At 41.9% G+C, this 20,149-nt stretch overlaps 1 protein-coding gene across 3 annotated transcripts in view; it reads right to left on the bottom strand.

Annotated features, from left to right (window-relative positions):
• The window catches only part of Enpp2 (ectonucleotide pyrophosphatase/phosphodiesterase 2), a 118,632-nt gene that overhangs the window by 15,171 nt on the left and 83,312 nt on the right, over window positions 1-20,149 (bottom strand). For 2 of the 3 annotated variants that reach the window (XM_051202700.1, XM_051202698.1), the window contains exons 14-19: window positions 17,256-17,287; window positions 16,454-16,581; window positions 14,634-14,721; window positions 14,395-14,482; window positions 13,210-13,394; window positions 6,784-6,835 (exon numbers count right to left, since the gene is read on the bottom strand). In XM_051202700.1, coding sequence (XP_051058657.1) covers window positions 6,784-6,835; window positions 13,210-13,394; window positions 14,395-14,482; window positions 14,634-14,721; window positions 16,454-16,581; window positions 17,256-17,287 — 573 coding nt within the window. The remainder of the gene's footprint in view (window positions 1-6,783; window positions 6,836-13,209; window positions 13,395-14,394; window positions 14,483-14,633; window positions 14,722-16,453; window positions 16,582-17,255; window positions 17,288-20,149) is intronic. The other variant, XM_051202699.1, reaches the window with a different exon arrangement.

Raw genomic sequence — 20,149 nt, forward strand, 5'->3', positions numbered from 1 at the left:
ATCTTGCTTGCACTGAAGGCACTTCACAAGTGAGTCACCTCCCTAGAGCCCTCTTGAGATTTCCTGACGTGGATCTAGTGTAGTTCATGTCTTCCCAGGCTGAGCTCCTACTACACAGGGTTCCAGACACAGCCTTCCTTCCACACCCAAGCTCCCTGTTTACAGTAGCATCTCTGGCATTTTAGCATAGGCCAGCATTGCCCTCCAGACACCACATTTGGCAAAAGACCGTGAGCCGATTCTTTTAAGTGGTGTGGACTTCCCCAGAATTCACTCTTTTTGTCTTCCAAAGTTTAGTCATTCGGACTCAAGTTTGTGTTTCGTCTCCCTCCTCTGCTTCCTGATTCATACTTCAGCAGATGGACTTGGAGCCACATGAAAAATCCTTCTCCCTTTCTGTTTTCTTAAACAGTCACTCCCACAGTAACATATGCTTAAAATTTACCACAAAGTTTCTACAATAAAAAAAAAAAAAAAAAATAAAAAAAAAAAAAAAACAAAAAAACTTTCTTTTTCCTTTCTCCTTCTCTGCCTTGCAAGCACCTATTGTCATTCACTGCCATTTCAGCCTTCATGGGAAACGATTCCATGCTTTCAGTCACACCTTTTGCTTTCCAGTTCCATCATTAAAACATCCAGTTGTAAGCTGGTGGTGGTGGCACACTCCTTTAATCCCAGCACTTGGGAGGCAGAGGCAGGCATCAATGGGAGTTCAAGGCCAGCCTGGTCTACTGAGTGACTTCTAGGACAGCCACGGCTACAGAGAACTCTTGTCCTGAAAAACCAAAACCAAACCAGACAAGAAATGTTCTGCTGTAATTCATCTGCTTGCTAAACCTTACAAGAGAACGATCACTTTATGAAGACAGGGACTAAATCCATGTTATATAGTCTGCCTCCAGTGATACCAGTCACAGGTCTACTTAGTAACCAGTTGACATGTGGATTAAAAAAAAAAAATCTGGGTGTCTACATGTGGCCTGCCTAATAGAATTTGGAGATAGAATGGGATCACCTGGGTCACCTCTAGTGATGACATAAATTTACACAAGATAATTCACATGTATGGCCCACGCAACTGCTAGGTCCCAACTTTCAGCTAGCTATTTTCTTTGTTTGTTTTGTCTTTGGTTTTTTTCAAGACAGAGTTTCCCTGTGTAGCTTTGGAACCTGTTCTACAATTTGCTCTGTAGACTAGGCTGGCCTCGAACTCACAGAGATCGCCTGCCTCTGCCTTCCAAGTGCTGAAATTAAAAAGCCATGTACCACCACCACCTGACCCAGTTAGTTATTCTTCCCCTGGTATTTTGGGTAGTCTCCAGTCGGGTTATATTGGAATAAAGGCACAACTCTTCTTGAGCACAAAACTCTGCTCAAGCAGTGCCTGCCAGGTGCCATTAGGAATCTGCAGTGAGGACAAGTGTTTGCATCAAAGTCTCTATCAGCAAGCATGCCAGCAACTACTGCAGCCCCAGACAGCCGCTCTTAACAATCCCCCCCCCCCAAGAGCATTCTCAGAAAGCAACACCAGGCTTGTGTTACATCTCATCTCAGCGCTTCCTAGCTCTGTAACCCAAAACACTTAACTTCTCTTGTATCATTCAGACCTGTTACATCACTGAGAAGCAAAGACTAGAAAATGCCAAGTTCCGTCTTTCACCCAAAGCAGCCATGGTTATAGCCATAGCTGGTCAGCAAAGGGGCCATGCTCAACTTCAATAGCAGCAAAGAACCCTGGTAGGCAAATGTTATTCAAAGTTAGTGTCTACCATCAAGACTTTGAATCCTACTATAAATCACAAGCAATGATGGAGCTAGTGACTTGCCCGCTGCTTTCTGTAACACATACACAGACATGCCTATACTGAGAAAAACAACTATGCCACTTCCCTTCTTTAGCACAACAGTCTTCAAAAAGCCACCAGAAACAGGAAGCATTTTAGGATCTGAAAAGTTCCTAGAGTCTCCCAACAACAATCAGGAATCTTCTACCCAGTCAGCAAAATTACTGTCATTCTTTAATACATAAATTAATTTCATATGGTGTGTAAAGTGCCAAACATACATAGTCATTGAAATGATTTAAGTTCCTTTCCATACAAAGATGACAGCGCAGCCTTGCTTAAGAAAATGCAAAGTAAACACTGAGCCGAACTGGAATCCAGATGCAGAGAGGGAGGACAAGACCAGGCTGCAGAAACACATAGAGACAGTGGACCTAAACAAGGAGGAGCTAATGGATGCCCCAAGACTGATAGTTAGGAATCCAGCATGGGACTGACTCAGACCCCCTGAACATGGGTCTCAGTTAGAAGGACTGAGCAGTCTAAGGGACCTCAGACAGTGGAACCAGAATGTATCATCCCTGGTGCACGAAAGGACTTTGGGAGTACATTCCCCATGGAGGTATACTCCCTTAACCTAGAAACAGGGAAGAAGTCCTAGTCCCTACTCCAAATGACTTGACAGATTTAGATGACTCATCCTGGAAGGCATCACCCTACATGTGGAGGGGGGAGGAATGGGAGGGGAGGGTGGTTGTGGGTATGGGAGGGAAGGAGAGAGAAAGAGAGGAAGGAAGGGAGAGGGAACTGGGATCAATATGTAAAATAAGATAAATAAATAAAATAAAATGCAAAGCATTTTGTAGCCATGAAGAAAAGATTAAGGCAAGTTATTAATGTTGTTCTTCCTCTTTGGGCTATAAAGCCAGAATTGCCTGTAAAGAGAGTGGACATTTTCCATGCCATCCATTCCTTTATCCTCTGACTCGGGGTCACAAGGAAATGAGTTTTCATTGCACAGCAAATCTGCCACTATACTAGATACTTGTGACCAGAAAACAACAGCTGTTATGCAACACAGATTCAGAATTTGCCACCTACGTAGAAATAGTATGACCTCATCAGACCAGTTTTGATGACTACAGTTTTCTTCCTCTTTATTTTACAAAGGCCTTGACTGAATAGCAAAACATCACCTAAGACTAATTTACTACTTTTTGACCTCAAATAGACTCCAGGCTACTTCATGACTGGAATATGCCACTTTCACATGTGCTCTCTACATAGATGTCGGACTTCTTTCATAGTAGATGACATTAAAACAGCAACACAGAAACGCTACAGTGTTACACATGACTCATCTCTACTTTGAACTAATAAACAAAACCAGAAATATCTTACATTTGCATATAGAATGTTAGATTTATAAACTGCTTTATAAGGCTCAATACATATCTAAAGTCAGAAAGCCAAATCAGTTACTCTGAATCCAGTGCCTGTGCAGGCATGAGCATGCACACACACACACTCACACATACACACATACTTCAATGCACATGCATATGTGCACACACATAAACACAGGTGATTTGTATTCACAAGATTCTACTGTAGCAGACACTGGGCATTTTGAATGGGAACCTGGAAGCATGGTATATGAGACACTCAAGACTCAGAAGATGCCTCCTTACCATTGTAGAAGTGAATGAGACAGAACTGATGAGGTGATGGAGATGAAAGTCAGGGGACACCGAGATTTACACAAATTCCAGAATCTAGCCAAAGAAATGGTTTTCACACACTACAACATAATACACAGCTGGTTTTATTTCAGGTGTCTCATATCCTTAAAGGTTGGTTCCTGTAGACCATGAAGACACCAAATGCTTATGCTACTGCCATGAATTGAGTCTGAAATATATCCCACAAGCTGCTGTCTGAATGCTTTCCCCAGCTAATGGTGCTGTATTGAGAGGATAAGCAACCTGGCTTGCAGAGTAAGTTACTAGGGGCAGGCCTTTGAAGGTGTTAGCCAGGGCCCTGGTTCAAGCCTTACTCAAGGCTGCCTGTCTACCATATGCTCGCTCCACCACTACCATGAACTGAATTGTTATGTCACATCTTCTCCCTCATGATGGATTGAAACCGCAAGCCAGAATAAATCTTTCCTGCTTCAGATTGGATCTGAAGGGCAGCCTTCACAGTGAGGTAAAAGTAACCGATCTAGTTGTCATGATTTTCCCCTAATATTTTATACTGTCCTTTTGAAGCCAAGGGTTAAAACTGTCAGTGGTGTCATTCTTTCAGAAACCACAGTCAATTCCAGCTAAGGTCCCAACAAATACTGAGAGAGGACACATCACTAGCCCCTACGAAAACATCCAGACCTTACATGGGTCTGTGGTGCTCATCTGCATACACCCTGTGGTTGTTTAGCTTGGGATTTCTGTGGGACTCCTAACAGTGGGAGTGGGGCTGTCTCTGACTCTTTTGCCTTTTCTTGGCACCCGTCTCCTCCTGCTGTGTTGCCTCATCTAGCCTTGATATGAGGATTGGTACCTAGTCATACTGCATCTTATTATGCAGTGTTCAGTTGATATCGCTGGGAGCCCTGGTTTTCTTTTTTTTTTGTTGTTTTGTTTTTTTTGTTTTGTTTTGTTTTGTTTTGTTTTTTTCCTGAAGGCAAATGGAGGAGCAGTGGATCTGGAGGACAAGGGGTGGGGAGCAACTAAGAGGAGTGGAGGAAGGGGAGGCTGTGGTTGGGGTGTGTTGTAGGAGAGGAGGGTAAATAAGTAAGACCCTTCCGTGATACATGTAAGACACTCATGGTCAACTCTAAGCAAAGCTGCATAGAAGTAACATCACTCACTACAGCTCGTTCTAGTCCTGATAGCCACACGTTCACCAGCACAAGGCCTCCTGCTGCCATGCTTGGTGGCAGTACTCATTAAGGGAGTGATTTTTGTCATGTGAATGCAATGCCATCACACCAACAGACTAGATGCAGACATCGTCATGTGGGTGGAAATGTTTAGGAGCAAGCACAGCTGGAGTTTACATCCAGCTGCCAGAAAGAAGAGAGCAGGAGTCTTATAAAGAGTGTCTCAGGGCTGCTTCTTTGGTAACTGACTATTTGGAAATCATGGCACACCCTACCCCACCCCTCTGGCAACTTGTATTGTTGTTGTCGCTGCTGTTGTTTACATATAATGACATTACAGTACACTAAAAGTTAGGTGACAAACTTTCAAGTCATTTGTTGAGTTTGTGGGGGATACATAAAGCTCCCACCAACAAAGCTCTGCCTGTAAAACTGTACTATCCAATTACATGCCAGAAAGCCTGGGTATTCTGTGATCAAAGGGAAAGGGGGAGGGTGGTGATATAGAAAAAAAGATGAAGATCTTTTATAGAAAGAAAGCCAGACAAGAAATTAAGACCTGCTGCTGCCTTCTTCAACCTCTGCTAATTCATACGAGAAACCATATGATAAACAGGACCACATGGAAACTGATGGGACTCAAGAGATGGCCTGAGAGAATCTGTGCATTATTAGAACTAGATGTAGTTCTACCATGTTGTTCCATCTACTTCTTCAACCCAGCTCTGGGTGTCTCAGAAAGTCATTACATGTGTTGTAGGAAACCTTCAGGGCAGCTCGCTACTCTCTCTTCTAATTTTCCAGAACTTCAAAATCAAGAAGAAGATGGTGGTGAATACCTTTAATCCCAGCATTCAGGAGGCAGAGGCAGGTGGGTCTCTAAGTTGGAAGCCGGCCTAAACTACATAGTGAGTTTCAGACCAGTTAGAGCTACATAGTGAGACCCTGTCTCAAAGAAGCAAAACAAACAAAATAAATCAAAAGGAAGAATTTGCCTGATGGGTTGTTCCTGATTATGCTCTATTCTAAGCTGCAACTGTATAACTTGCAAAAAGAATAGAGTCCCAGTGGAAAGAGTATACTCTACACCATTGGCATCATGAGTCTTACTTGGGCTGGTAAACTGTGACTAGAAGTGGCACTACCTGATGAAAGCAGAAGTGTTGATAGCTAGTATACACAGTTGTGAGTGTTGTCATGAGCATGGCATGTCCCAGACTGGGGAAGTTCTTTCAACCTAGATTCCACAGCAAATGCAGGGAAGCCCACTTAGCCTACATTCAGCATACTAAAACGTGAACAAGATGTTTGTTTTTTCCTTGGTAGAAATCCCTGGGATTTTTGGCTGCTCTCTGTTTGTTTTGTATTTGGTTTTTGCCATATATCACGCTTACAGAGTTTACTCTCATGTGCTTGCTGTTGTCATATATAAAATAAGAGGACAATGGGTTGGGGTAGAGAGTCCTGTGTGTGATGAAGGAAATCTCATTTCTTCTAGGAACCTTTCTCCATTACAACTTACCTGCTGATCCTTCAGGCATTTGAGCTTTGGTGTAAGCAGCAGGAGCTAATATTTATCACTATGACTACCATTTCCAAAAAAGTTCCTGTTAGCACCTTCATTTGTGACCCATCAGATGCTCAATGGATTTCTTTCTTTTTCTTGGAGTTTAAACACTAGTAAAGGAAATTCAAAAGCTAATAGAATTTCCCCATTGTCTAGCTGGCACCTTGTGTTCATAGATATAAAAAATGTTTGCAATATAATTAGAGATTTTTTAAAAATATCATTTTGGTCATAAAAGAAATAGGATGGTCTTTGATGGTCTTTTGTTTGGTTGATTGGTTTGGTTTGGTTGGTTGTTTTTTATGTGTATGGGTGGTTTGCCTGCATGTATGTCTTCCACCCATGTGTATGCCTGTTGAGCACAGAGACCAGAAGAGGCCATTGTATCCCTAAGAACTGGAGTTACAGCTGGTTGTGAGTTGCCTTGTGGGTGCCAGGGATCCAACCCAGGTCTTCTGGAAGAATGGCAAGCCATCTCTCCAGCTCTATTTTCTGATTTTTAAAAACTAGAAGTCAAAACTTGTTTTATTGATTTTGGAACCTGCCCTTACCTTCTGTAGACCCTTTGATGTGAAGACGTTTATTGAGCTCGTCCAATTTGTTCTTCACATGTGAAAACCGGAAAAGGAAAGAAAAAGGCACATCAGAGATGTTCTTTCTTTCTTCCTTCCCTTCTTTCTCCTTAGCATCTTGCTAAATTCCAGCTTCTGTCACCGTGGTAATCCTCCTGGTGAGCTTCTGCTTTATCTCCTATCTGCATTCTAAGCTTGTCTGTGAGCACCTTGGTGACTCCCTGTGAACCAGCTCCTTTTCCTTCCCACTGTGAGCACTCATGGTAGCTTCCCAGGCTGAGAAGAGTGGATATTTGGGCACATACATGTAAGGAGCTACAGCAGTGCCTCCTATCTCAGATTAATTCCTGTCTACACTAAAATGAGCCACCAAACCAATGTACAAAACTGCTTTTCTTCCAAGTCCAAACAGTAATGACTCAGCACTTCCGGAGAGTAATGATGGAACAACTCTGAAAAAGTATTGTTCAGAATTTACACCCATGACCTGTCCCTGAGGCTCGAGAGCATCAACTACAAAACCCCACTTACAATAATGTCCTTTGAAAAACTGTAAAGCTGATATTTGAAAGTTACCAAATGTTCTCAGACAGAAAACTTAATAAAAACACTATGATCTGTTTCTGTATCAACTATAACTAACTAACATGAAAATAAGTGAGGTAAAAGTTCATATGCAAATAGACATAAATGTATCCCAGAAATAATGATGAATCAAACAATCTCAGGACTTGGAGCCTACAACAGCAGCCACATACAAATTTCCCATGTGCAAATTATTCCATTCTTTATTTTGAGATGTGGTAAGTCACTTAGTATACTATTTAGGAGCTGTATATACACAAAGTAAAAGTAGAGAGTCAAGCAGGGGAGTTACACAAGACTTTCAGTGTCCCAGTTAATGCTGTGTTGGAGAAGAATTGAAGAAACACAGGGAAAGAGAGAGGGGGAAAGGAGGGAGGGAGGGAAGAAGGAAGGAAAGGAGGAAAAGAAGAATAGACATTTTGGAAATCCTTTAAATAAAGACAATGCAAACTTTATGGAAAGAATTTATGTCAAGCTATTCAAAAGGCTTTCTTACTGGAGGGGATGCAGAGAACAAATGTAACTACAGAGTCCTCTAAAAGTATACTTGTGATCCTCTTAAGTTGATTCCATTTGATTTTGGCAGCCTCTCACCTCCAGATTTTGAGCATTGCCTGCCCCCCCTCCACTCATTAGCCTTCCAGATTCTTATTAAGAGCAAAGATAGGAAGGAGATAAACATGTAGAGGGAGGAAAGGCAAACTGAATTCCTCGTATTCTAGAGCTTACAAAACTGTGGCTCCTATGCCTGTAGGAATCCTGGGAGGGGACAAATGGTAAGATCTCCCATGCTCTTGGATAGGTAGGATAAACATAGTAAAAATGGCAATCTTGCCAAAAGCAATCTACAGATTCAGTGCAATCCCCATTAAAATCCCACCACAATTCTTCACTGACCTTGAAAGGATAATAATCAACTTTATATGGAAAAACAAAAGACCCAGGATAGCCAAAACAACCCTATACAATAAAAGAACTTCAGGAGGCATCACCATTCCTGACTTTAAGCTCTACTACAGAGCTATAGTTCTGAAAACAGCCTGGTATTGGCATAAAAATAGACAGGTAGACCAATGGAATCGAATTGAAAATCCTCATATTAACCCACACACCTATGAACACCTGATTTTCGACAAAACAGCTAAAATTATACAATGGGGCAAGGACAGCATCTTCAACAAATGGTGCTGGCACAACTAGACGTGGGTGTGTAGAAGACTGCAGATAGACCCATGTCTGTCGCCATGCACAAAACTCAAGTCCAAATGGATCAAAGACCTCAACATCAATCCAGCCACATTGAACCTCTTAGAAGAGAAAGTAGGAGGTACCCTTGAACAAATTGGTATGGGAGACCACTTCCTGAACATAACTCCAGGGGCACAGACACTGAGAGAAACAATTAATAAATGGGACCTCTTCAAACTTAGAAGCTTCTGTAAGGCAAAGGACACAGTGGACAAGACCAAATGGCAGCCCACAGACTGGGAAAAGATTTTCACCAATCCTATATCCAACAAAGGGCTGATCTCCAAAGTATACAAAGAACTCAAGAAACTAGTCAACAAAACACCAAATAACCCTATTTAAAAATGGGGTACAGAACTGAAGAAAGAATTCTCAACAGAGGAAACCAAAAAGGCTGAAAGACACTTAAGAAAATGCTCCACATCCTTAGCTATCAGGGAAATGCAAATCAAAACAACTTTGAGATACCAGAATGGCTAAAATTAGAAACACCAATGATGACTCATGTTGGAGAGGATGTGGAGAAATGGGAACACTCCTCCACTGCTGGTGGGAGTGCAAACTCATACAGCCATTTTGGAGATCAGTATGGCTGTTCCTCAGGAAAATGGGAATTAGCTTACCACAGAACCCGGCAATCCCCCTCTTAGGCATATACCCAAAGGATCCACATCCATGCAACAAAGACATCTGTTCAACTATGTTCATAGCAGCACTATTTGTAATAGCAAGAACCTGGAAGCAACCTAGATGCCCTTCAATTGAAGAATGGTTAATGAAGATGTGGCACATCTACACAATGGAATACTACTCTGCAGAAAAAAACAACGGTATCTTGAAATTCACAGGCAAGTGGATGGCACTTGAAGAAACTATCCTGAATGAGGTAAACCCAGTCACAAAAAGAGGAACACAGTATATACTCACTCATATATGGATTTAGACCTAGATCACCAGCCTATAACTCACACCACCAGAGGAACTAGGATACAAGGTGTAGTCTAAGAGATTCATATAAAGTCCCTCACAGAACTGGGAAGGGACAAGTCCCCCAGAGTTCAGGTGAAGTAGGGGAGGACAGCGAATGGAGAGAGAAGTAGGAGAAAATGAGGGGGAGGAAAGGAAAACATGTGCGACCAGCAAGATTGCGCCCGGTTAGGAATAGAAGACAGGAGAGAGAGAGAGAGAGAGAGAGAGAGAGAGAGAGAGAGAGAGAGAGAGAGAGAGAGAACATAAAATAGGGAGACAATAATGGTTTGAAGATAAAATTGAACACAAAGAAAGGTCTAGAGAACTACAAGACTGCTCCCAACTAACAATCTGAGCTTCCATGGAAAGGCTACCATAAATGCCCTTCCCGGAGAGTGAGATCAACAACTAACTTCTCCATGGAGCCCTCAACTAATGCCTGATGGAAACAGGAGCAAACACCCATACATAAACACTGAGTCGAAGTAGAACCCAGATGCAGATGGAGAGGACAAGACCAGGCAGCAGAAACACATAGAGACAGCTGACCTGAACAAGGAGGAGCTAAAGGGCCACCAGACTGATAGCTGGGAAGCCAGCATGGGACTGACTCAGGCCCCCCTGAATATGGGTCTCAGCCAGAAGGACTGAGCAGTCTAAGGGACCTCAGACAGTGGAGCCAGGATATATCCCTGGTGCACAAAAGGACCTTGCGAACACATCCCCCATGAAGGGATAACTGCCTTAATCTAGAGACAGGAAAGAAGCCCTTGTCTCTACTTCACATGACCTGTCAGATCTATATGACCCCAACTGGATGGCATTCCCCTACATATGGAATGGTAGTGGGGGTGGGGGGATGGGAGGGGAGGGTGGGTTAGAGTGCATTGAGAGGGCAGAGAGGGTAAAAGGGAGGGAAGGAGGGAGGGATGGAGAGATGGAGGGAGAGAGGGAGAGGGAACTAGGATCGACATGTAAAACAATAAATTAAATTAAAAAAAATGCTTTGACTCCAAAATTTAAGTTCAAGGACAAGTAACTGGAGAAAAGGATTTCTATTTTTGTTTCCACAGAAAATGAAAAGATGTGGATTCCTTCCAGACTAATGTGGTTTGATCAAGCCAGACCACCTGAAACAAAGTACCAGGTGATCCTACATTCAAAACAGCTGGACAAAGCAGCCTGACAGACTACAGCCAGGATTTCTGCATCTTCTTCGAATCCCCCATGACAGCACCCCTTACCAGCAGGAAGTAGTTTGGAAAGAACGATGGCCAAATTCCAAAATATTGTCTATAAATGTTTGTTTTCATTTAAATGGACTTGGATATATATATATATATATACATATACATATACATATATATATATATATATATATATATATTTTTTTTTTTTTAAAGAAACTGTGGCTCCTATGCCTGCAGGAATCCTGGGAGGAGACAAATGGTAAGGGAAAGAGATTGCACAACAGGAGAATTACTGTCCATTTTTCTGTGGCTAATACAAAGAAAGAAAGAAAGAAGGAAGGAAGGAAGGAAGGAAGGAGGGAAGAAAGGCCCCTCACATGTCTGCCTACAATTAAACAGCGTTTAAAAATGAATTAACACCATTACTTTATGCAAGCATCTTCTCAACTCAATGTGGAAGCATTGGTTCATTTCTGCTAGTAGAAGCACTAGTTGAGATGCCCACCTTCCTTGCTCCTGCCTCCTGCTGCAGATGAAGGAGCTGACCCTCCCCCTTACCAGCTGTGGCACTCAGGAAGGTTTGGGCCCTGCTACTTGCACAGTAGAACTGGCCCTGTTGATGGGAGTGGGGTGGGGGTGGGGGATGAGCCCTGAGAATTTGAGTGTGGGAGATCTGGTCCTGCTCCTCATATGATGGTCTGGGCCTGGGGATAGATGCCACCACCTCTTAGCTGACTGTAGTGGGAGAGATGGCCAGAGGCCATAAGAGCAGAGCCAGAGAGCTGTTCCTGCCCTTTGACAGATGCAGCACTCAGGAGTGTGGACCCTGTACCTCACCTGGGCAGCACAATAGAGCTGGCCCTGGTGGCTTGGGTGTGAGAGGGCCAAGCCTGAGGACATCAAAGCAGGAGAGCAGGCCCCACCCTTTGCTCCTTACTACAAGGGATGAACTAGCTGGGGCAATGCCAGAGAGCTTACCCTAGTTGTGAGAGTATTTGGAAGGCTGACCAACCCTGCAACTGCCCATGCCCATAACCAGGGTTATGAGTTGGCCCACCCCAATATCCACCCTATCTATGGTCTGCTGGGGCATGTGAGGGGGCCAGACCTGAAGATCCAAAGCAGCAGGATCTCCACAGCACAGGGCAACAACAGGACATCCTAGAGTAGTTCCAGTGAAGGCCCAGCATCAACAGTGTAGCAGAAACCAGGAGCCTCGAACCAGATCAATGACTCTTTGCAATGAACACTTGCAAGTAAATATACATGGATGGAAGGGTAAAGTGTGACTCACTGTGTCACACTACAGCTTCCAAAATGAGATCTTTCTCTCTCTCTCTTTCTTTCTTCCCCCTCCCTTAAGTTGAATTTTATTTTACTTTATTATTATGGGTTTCAAGGTCAGAGAGTGGATATGAAAGGAAGGGAAATGAATGGGATTGAGATGTATGATGTGAAAGACAAAGAATAAATAAAAAGAAAATTAAAAAGGAAGAAAAGAAGCAGCATTGGTTGGTAGCTATAAAAATCTTAATCAACTTAAAAATTCAATGAGCAAATTACTGCTTAATATTTTGGGGTTTGGTTTTTCTTTTGTTTTGTTGATATTTATAGGCAGACCCATCACAGTATAATGGGTGATATGCTTTGAACACCGCCCATTCGTGTTGTACCTTCTTCACCCAGGTGAGTGTTAGGGGTTGCATTAAAGAATAAACTTCTTCTTTGGCTTGCAATTAGGCTCTACCATGGAAGACACCTGAGCAGAGTACAGTAGGCGATAGAGACTAGGGTGTTATACTACCAGATCACAGGTAGTGATCTGCAGTTTGGGCTGCAATATTTGAACTGACACAGTGCTCTCTTTTATCCTCCCTCCCACCCTCCCTCTCTCTCTCTCCTGCCAATCTCCCTAGTAATTTTCTATCTGCCCTCACCTTTCCCACCTTGGAAGCTCCAGAATATTTCCCATTCCCCAGTGACTTCTGTCTACCCTGCCCAGGTTTTGCAAATAGTTTTCTCAAATCCCTTAAAATCTCAAGTGCCTTTTAAAACCATTTTGACATGGCTACCTGTTATCTATGAGGGCTTTGAATCACCGGTGATCTACAATTACATAGAAGAGTGAGCTCCTGACTGCACATTGTGAATCCAGAGGATAACATTTTTATCCTTCATTCTCCTCTCCAGACCCGTGCTGTCTAAGATGGTAGCCATGAGCCATATTCAGCTTTTAATAATACTTAACTTTAAAACAATGGAGTTAAAATTTTCATCCCTCCATTGTAACCAGTCACAGGCTCCATTTTGGATAGCAAAGACAGTCATTAACGCTATCACAGAAAGCTCTGCAGGACAATGCTGTATATACCAAACTAACATCTCCATGGTAAAGCATAAAGATGGTTTCTACCTTTGGCTCTACCTTATCATCACAGGTGCAGCCCAGGTCAAAATCAGACTGGAGGTACATTATCCCTGGATAGTTGGGTCTGGTGACTTCCTCTGGTATGGTTGGCCTAAAGGTATTTGTACGCAATAGGTGATTCAAACTTCCATGAGTTCCGTTATTGGGAGCCGGCTTCAATCCTAGGAGATCTGGTGAATAGAAAGGGATGCAGGTCCATAAATACTGAACACAAATCACAATTGGACTAACTGCATTACCATATTTGCCACTCCTTTCTCATCTTCTGAACCTTGCTAATACTTCTTGAAATAGCTCTGTTTATTGTTAGAGTGTGAATAGAGACAAGCATTCCCAAAAGCCCAGAGTGGAGGAACAGTTTACTCAGCCATTGCCTGTGTGTGTGACAATGTTGCTACCATCAACCTCCTGCAGTTCTCTGGACTCTTTAAACCCAAATTTTGAAATAAGACATAGTCAATAAGTATCCATAGCCTGCCCTGTAATGCACTCCCCAAAAGTGTGAGGACAAGAGCAGGCTTTGGCCATGTGCCTTGATGGGCTACCAAGGGATGAACAGGCTGATTTCACAGCAAATGAATGGTTGCCAAGTGGGCATACAGTGACTTGCCTAAGCTGAGAGGCAGGACAGTAGAGAGTTAGCAGCCAACCTAGGAAAAGAACCCAGGAGGCCCGACTTTCAGACTCCCCCTCTAACCACCAGACTGACACTCCCTTACTAAATAGGAAAAGCTGTCCTCATTCAGCAACGAGAAGCTCAAGGAAGAAAAATAATTAGGAGTACATAAATAGCTGGCTGGGATGCAAGCTGGCAAATTTTTCACTGGGCTGCAACATGAGAGAGGGAGGTAGGAGAACGCTCTGTCTACATGGAACTCTTGCTTCATCGGGTCTCTGACCAACGGTGTCAAACTGTAATGCTATGTTGGATCAGCCAGCGGCTGCCAACAGCAACACTATGAAAACTCCCTATTAGTCAACTGTTGAAGGGACACAAAGAAGCCTTAGAAGGGGGTGACATTCTGTCTTTTGAACCAATGGGCAAGTTACAATTTTTTTTTTCAGGGAGAGAAGGTCTTAGAAAATAGACAACTCATTTCTTTTTCTGGCAGTAAGGAAATTCACTGAGCAAAGATTGTTTCATTGCGTTTGATTGAGCAAGTGACTTACCACACATAACATTGTAAAGCTCAATGTTTTCAAATGGAGGCACTTTCGTCCTGTACTTAAAAGTTGGGCCATAACCTACAAAAACAGTCTTCCAGAAGAAAAGAAAAGAAACATAGTTAACCATCCTTGCTTCGACTAGCCATGTTTCTTCTATGTCTGAGTTCCCTGAAGCTTCACTGGCCCCATGATCCACAACCCCCCCCCCCCAATTCAGTTTCAGTTTAGTTTTGTGATCATACCTGCATACTGTTGACTTTGTTGTCAAAGCCATGGTCACCCTGGAAAAAACATTTTCCTGATGGCTTCTTATAAACATCCAAAGGTTTCCTACATTGAAACAATTTCATGATCAGTTAGGATTCTGCACCAAATCATGTTGATAGAAAGCAAATTTGGGGTACACAGGATCCCTGAAAAGGCCTGCCTGAAGCCCAATTGTTTCTGTCTTAATTGCATCTTCCCATGGCAATGACAAGGTACTTCTGTTCATTTCTCTAGTGTATTGCTTTGCATATCACCCTAGGTTAAAGGGGAAATTTTGAAAATGATCCTGCTTGGACTGGTCAGCTCCCCCTGCTATGTGTTCTCCAGGTTCAGTCCCAAGATGCAGAAGTCATTTTTAAATATGTGATACGGAATCAATTTGTGGAAATCTGCATTTTCTGAAAGTAATTATATACAAATTACCTAGCAGGATAGAAACACCAGAGTCCATGAAGGAGTCAATTTAACACTAACAATGGCATAGCTAACAAAAGCCTGACCTCACCTAGAAAATGTGTTTAGACATCACAATCACTTAATTTTACCTTTTGTAACAGAGAGACACCTTTTACAAAACTGTTTTATGGACTCATCTACCACCCAAAGCATTGATGCTTAGTAATGTAAGTATTGCCTAAGTACAAGCAAGCACAGTTCAGTGAAGAATAGTGCCTGGAAAAACAACAACTACAAAAATCTAACAAATGGGTTTCCACCTCAGTGTAACCTGGATTAGGATAGTAGTAGGTATATATAATAACTCAACAATGAAAGAGTGAATTTTTAAAGATTAAGCACCTGCCTTTGCTGTTCACTAACTTGTTCAACTAGTGTCATCTTTCAGCTAACTTCTGTTCCAAGGCACATTTTTCATATAAACTAGACAAATGCATCAGGTTTCTTTACTAGGTGCCCCTGACACTAAAAGTCCTGCAGAAGACATAGTCAGCCAAGACATTTTGACCACATCTCTGTAACAACATTTCTACATGACATTCTACATGATTCCAGTGATTTCTGGGTTTCATATCTCTCTGCAAATTCCTACGTATTTAACTATTTTGTCTTTTACAGTTATAGTAGATTGCATGCTATGTGTGTCTAAGTGTTTCATATTGAGAAAAAGTTCCTGAAGACCATAATCATCTCATGCTTAGCCATTAACTATTATAAACTACTTCTCAGCTCAAGTATACATCATAGTTAGTCAATTAGTACTACAAACATATTCATCATACTTGTCTTAAGGTCAAAGTTGGAGCAAGAATGTGTGAAAAAATACTCTTCTATGACTACATAAAAATCTAAATCAGTGGTGATTGACTCTTCAGAAGTGACAGAGCCCCCAGACATGCTCTACATCAGATCCCAAAGCAAAGGGTGATCCCCTTGATCTGGGAGAGACTTTAGTAGTTCAGAAGGCAACATCAGTTGAGCAATGTAAAACAAGTCTATGGCAATGGAGGTTTCAAGATTAACATTTCCAACCTTCTGCAAACACAGCTATAGGCAATCATGTCAACCAGGACCACATCAGCAAGGCTTTAGTTGTATTTTGAGTTGTTCAAGGGATTAAAAAAAAATCTAGAATGTCTCTATAAAACTTATGCAAGAGATTCATGATAAACTAGAAAAGACCCAGGAGCTAGAGATATCGATTATCTACTATGCAAAAAATTCCAAACAACTACATTATTTCCAGCCCAGATTTTTCTTAATAATGACTAAGAACCTTAATGGATTTTCAGGTGACAGAAAGATGCTTGTAAAGACAGAGACAGGCTCCCCGAGTTACCTTGCTACATGCCATCTGCGATCCACCAACAAATGGATATCCTCAATTCTCCTGTTGTTGGCATAGTGCAAACGTTTGGGGAGATGCTGTTTCATGTAAGGCTTAAAGTGCTGATCTGGTTTTTTACACTGAAAATATAAGTAAATATTGGTCTTACAGAGTGATGTTTTGTACCAAAAAAAAAATAAAAAGGCCTACATAGTCTGTTGTCTCTTGAAAGTTGAAGGTAGTGTTAGCCCCAACAAAAAGATAGTTAGCAGATTAAATGGAATTTTAGACACTGTTAGAAAAAAGTTGTAGGTTATCAGAACACATGAGAAAAATTTTAAGATAAATTCTTTACTCTTGAGACCAAGACTAAGGGCAGTTCAAAACTCAATATCTTTCCTAATTGCTTCAAGATAAGCAGTGGGAGGTGGGGTGGGAAGATAGCAGTAGACATGTGCAGGCCTAACTGATGATACGCTCAAGTGCTTTGAAGTCTCTATCTGTGGGATGGGGCGGGGGCTAGAAGATGGGGACAGATCTGTTCCAGAGTGAGGAAAGATCTGATTAATCATGAGAAAATAGCTCTCAGCTTAATAGGAAGAAAAAAAACCTCGGTTTGTATCCTCGCCAAGACCATTGGGAGTCTACAGTTGACCACAGGCCAGAAGTTTTGAAAGCTTGGGGGAAACAAATACACAGGACCGCAGGTCAGTGAGGAAAATGTTCCTAACCACCCACAGGAAAGGCAAACATTAGAAGGTGATCATGTCAAAGCTGCTCCAAGGGAAGAGGCCTAGTGGCTTACAACACTTACCGTGAGATTAGCAATAATGGCTTTAGGGTCATCTGTGCAGAGAAAAGGGAGAAAGATTTCAAAACATTGCCACAAAGAGAGGTGATTTTTACAGAAAGAAACTTAATGTTTCCACCCTATTGAATGTCGCTTTGAACAGATGCCCACCGGAGTATAGGTTTTTAATATTTCAGTAACAGAGAGGCAACTAAGCAAGTGGCACAAACCCTGCAGCAATCTGTCCTGCAAGATGCAGGACCCCTCATCTAGAAGGGAAGCCCTCTTCCCGTAGCATAAGAGTACTGCTGGGTAACTTGCTCCAAGTTTTCCCAACAGAGTCCCATGGAGCACTCACTTGAGTTTATTTGCAATTTCATGTCAGGAACAGAGCTGAACATTTTTAGGGGTCTTTTTATCATCATTTCCTGTTTTTCTGCAGTGCTTTTGAATAAGCCACCATTTCCCTGCAAAATGCTGTTTCTAATGGAGCAAGTGAGTAGTTTCTGTGCTGCTATCAGAGGTCTAATTACATAGGTTTGCACTCCTTTCCAGCTCACATGTATGTGCTGCCTCGTTCTTTTACAACCAGGAGACAAAGACTATTCAGACTACACTCAAACGAGGTTAAAACACAATGATGTAAATGATGGGTGTCTGTGAAGTGGATCTTATTGTCAGGGTGCTGCTCTGTAGGGATTGTGCGGAAAAAGATTGTAAGCTGTTTGGGTTTTGTTTTTCTTTATAAACAAAACAAAAACAAAAACAAAACAACAACAAAAAAATTAGCTTCAATATATCATTACAGAAGCAGGAGAAGGGGAAAGCAGTACTCAGGAGAGACCTGGCTTTCCCAGTGCAGCCCTCCCAGGGACAGAAACATCCCCCAAGCTGGCCTTGTGTATATCATAGTACCCAAGGCGTAGTAAGCACTCAATAAACAATTTGTTAATAGTTGTGGAAAATGCAAAATGCAGGTTCCCTTAAAGTATACACACACTAAATACTGTCTTCAGAAACTTAGTCCTAGAACTCTGAGGTTCAAAGGTAAGAATGTCAATTCCCTCCTACCTAAGCTTTAACAGCTGCATTTAATAAAAAGCAAGCAACTGATAATGGTAATAATGACTGAGTCGTGGTGTGCACCCATTTCTTTCTAAGAGTGCTGGAGGCCTTTCTCTCGGATCATCCACAAGGTTACCAGTATACAGGGGCCATCAGATGCCTCACTCAGCCAGGTAGTTTTAGAAGGTGAGGGAGCTTGCACACTGGAGCACAATACTCAGTCCCACTGAGAAATTAATGCTCTGAACTTCTGCACTCTTCGGCCTTGTTAGTCATTGTCTTTACAGGGACTAAACAGAATAAATTTATGTCTCTGATTGGCTAGAGCAGTGTTTCTCAACCTTCCTTATGCTGCAATCCCTTAATACAGTTCTTTATGTTGTGGTGACCCACAACCATAAAATTATTTTCGTTGCTACTTCATAACTGTAATTTTGCTACTGTTATGAATTGAAATGTAAAGTTTTTTGGAAACGGAGGTTTGCAGAAGGGGTTGTGACCAGCTGGTTGGGAACTGCTGGTTTAGAGAAAGCCGTTAGGACATACCAAAGGCTTCTGTTTGAGACACCAGTCCTTCTGTCTAAACTCATCATCATTTCATGCCACTCAGGCCATTCTGAATGAGGAAAGGATGATGTCTAAGAAGCAGCAAATGGAGCTGGCCAGATGGTTCAGCATATAAAATCCTTGCTGCCATGCCTGCCCACCTGAGTTTCGTTCCCAGGACAGAATGCTAATCACACAAGCTGTCCTCTGACTTCCACACATTGTTGTACTTCTGTGCATGCATACATACATACATACATACATACATACATACATACATACATACATATTAACACAATAAATAAATAAATGTAATTAAAATTTTTAAAAGAATCAACAAATCAAGGTTCTAACCCTAGCTCTACCATTTATTGTCTCCCTCTGAGCCAGCTCCTTCAACCCTTTCTGCCCTTGACTTCCATTGTCTATAAATACAATGGCAATATACATCATGCAAGGGTACTGGAGGTGCTCATATTCACCTGAAACAATAATAAAGCCAGTATCCCATCTTTGTATTCAACATATAGATTTGACTACAGATTAAATACAATGTAGTTACATTTACACACTCTCTCATTCAGTCATCCCATAATCCTTTTTCTATGCATGAGGAAGCTGGGGCACAGTGCATTGAAGAGGCTTCTCCAGTGTCTCAAAGAGAACCTGGAAGAGCTGCAAAGCGAACAACAGCCTAAGACCACCATTGTGCTCTTCACTGCCCACCGAACTGTCTCTCCCAAAGTGAACGGACAGCACAAATATTCCATTATTGGTAGTACCATTCCCCAGGTCCCCAACAAAGCGGCTTGTCTACTCAATCTCCTCATTACATTTACTGATGTCAGAAACACTTTTTGAAATAAAGAAATAAGCAAATTCTTGCATACACCTTCAAATCCAACCACTAAAATTAAGAGGTATCCTTCATAGGCTTGCATCCAGTCCAAGGGAGCAAAGGTGCTGAGGCCACAAAGGACAGAAAAGGACATGGAAAAAATTAAGATTTCACAACGTTGACCCTGGCATACATCCCATTTGTGTTGACTTAGGAACATAACAGGAAAAGTTTAGGTTCCAAAGCTTTGAGCTTGGTGTCAATGGTTTATTATTCTGATGGTTCTATGTTGATATAGCATGTCTGAGGTAAAAGTACATATACTTAGAAACAAACAACATATGCTCATATAAAAATGCCCTTATTGACATAATATCATGTACAATTAATATGTATAATGAAAACACTTTGAGTTAAAAAGACATCCACACAGTTTTCAAAATATAGATGGCAAAGAGACAAACTAAAA

This window comes from Phodopus roborovskii, unplaced genomic scaffold (genome assembly GCF_943737965.1).
Source record: "Phodopus roborovskii unplaced genomic scaffold, PHOROB, whole genome shotgun sequence".
Lineage (NCBI taxonomy): Eukaryota > Metazoa > Chordata > Mammalia > Rodentia > Cricetidae > Phodopus > Phodopus roborovskii.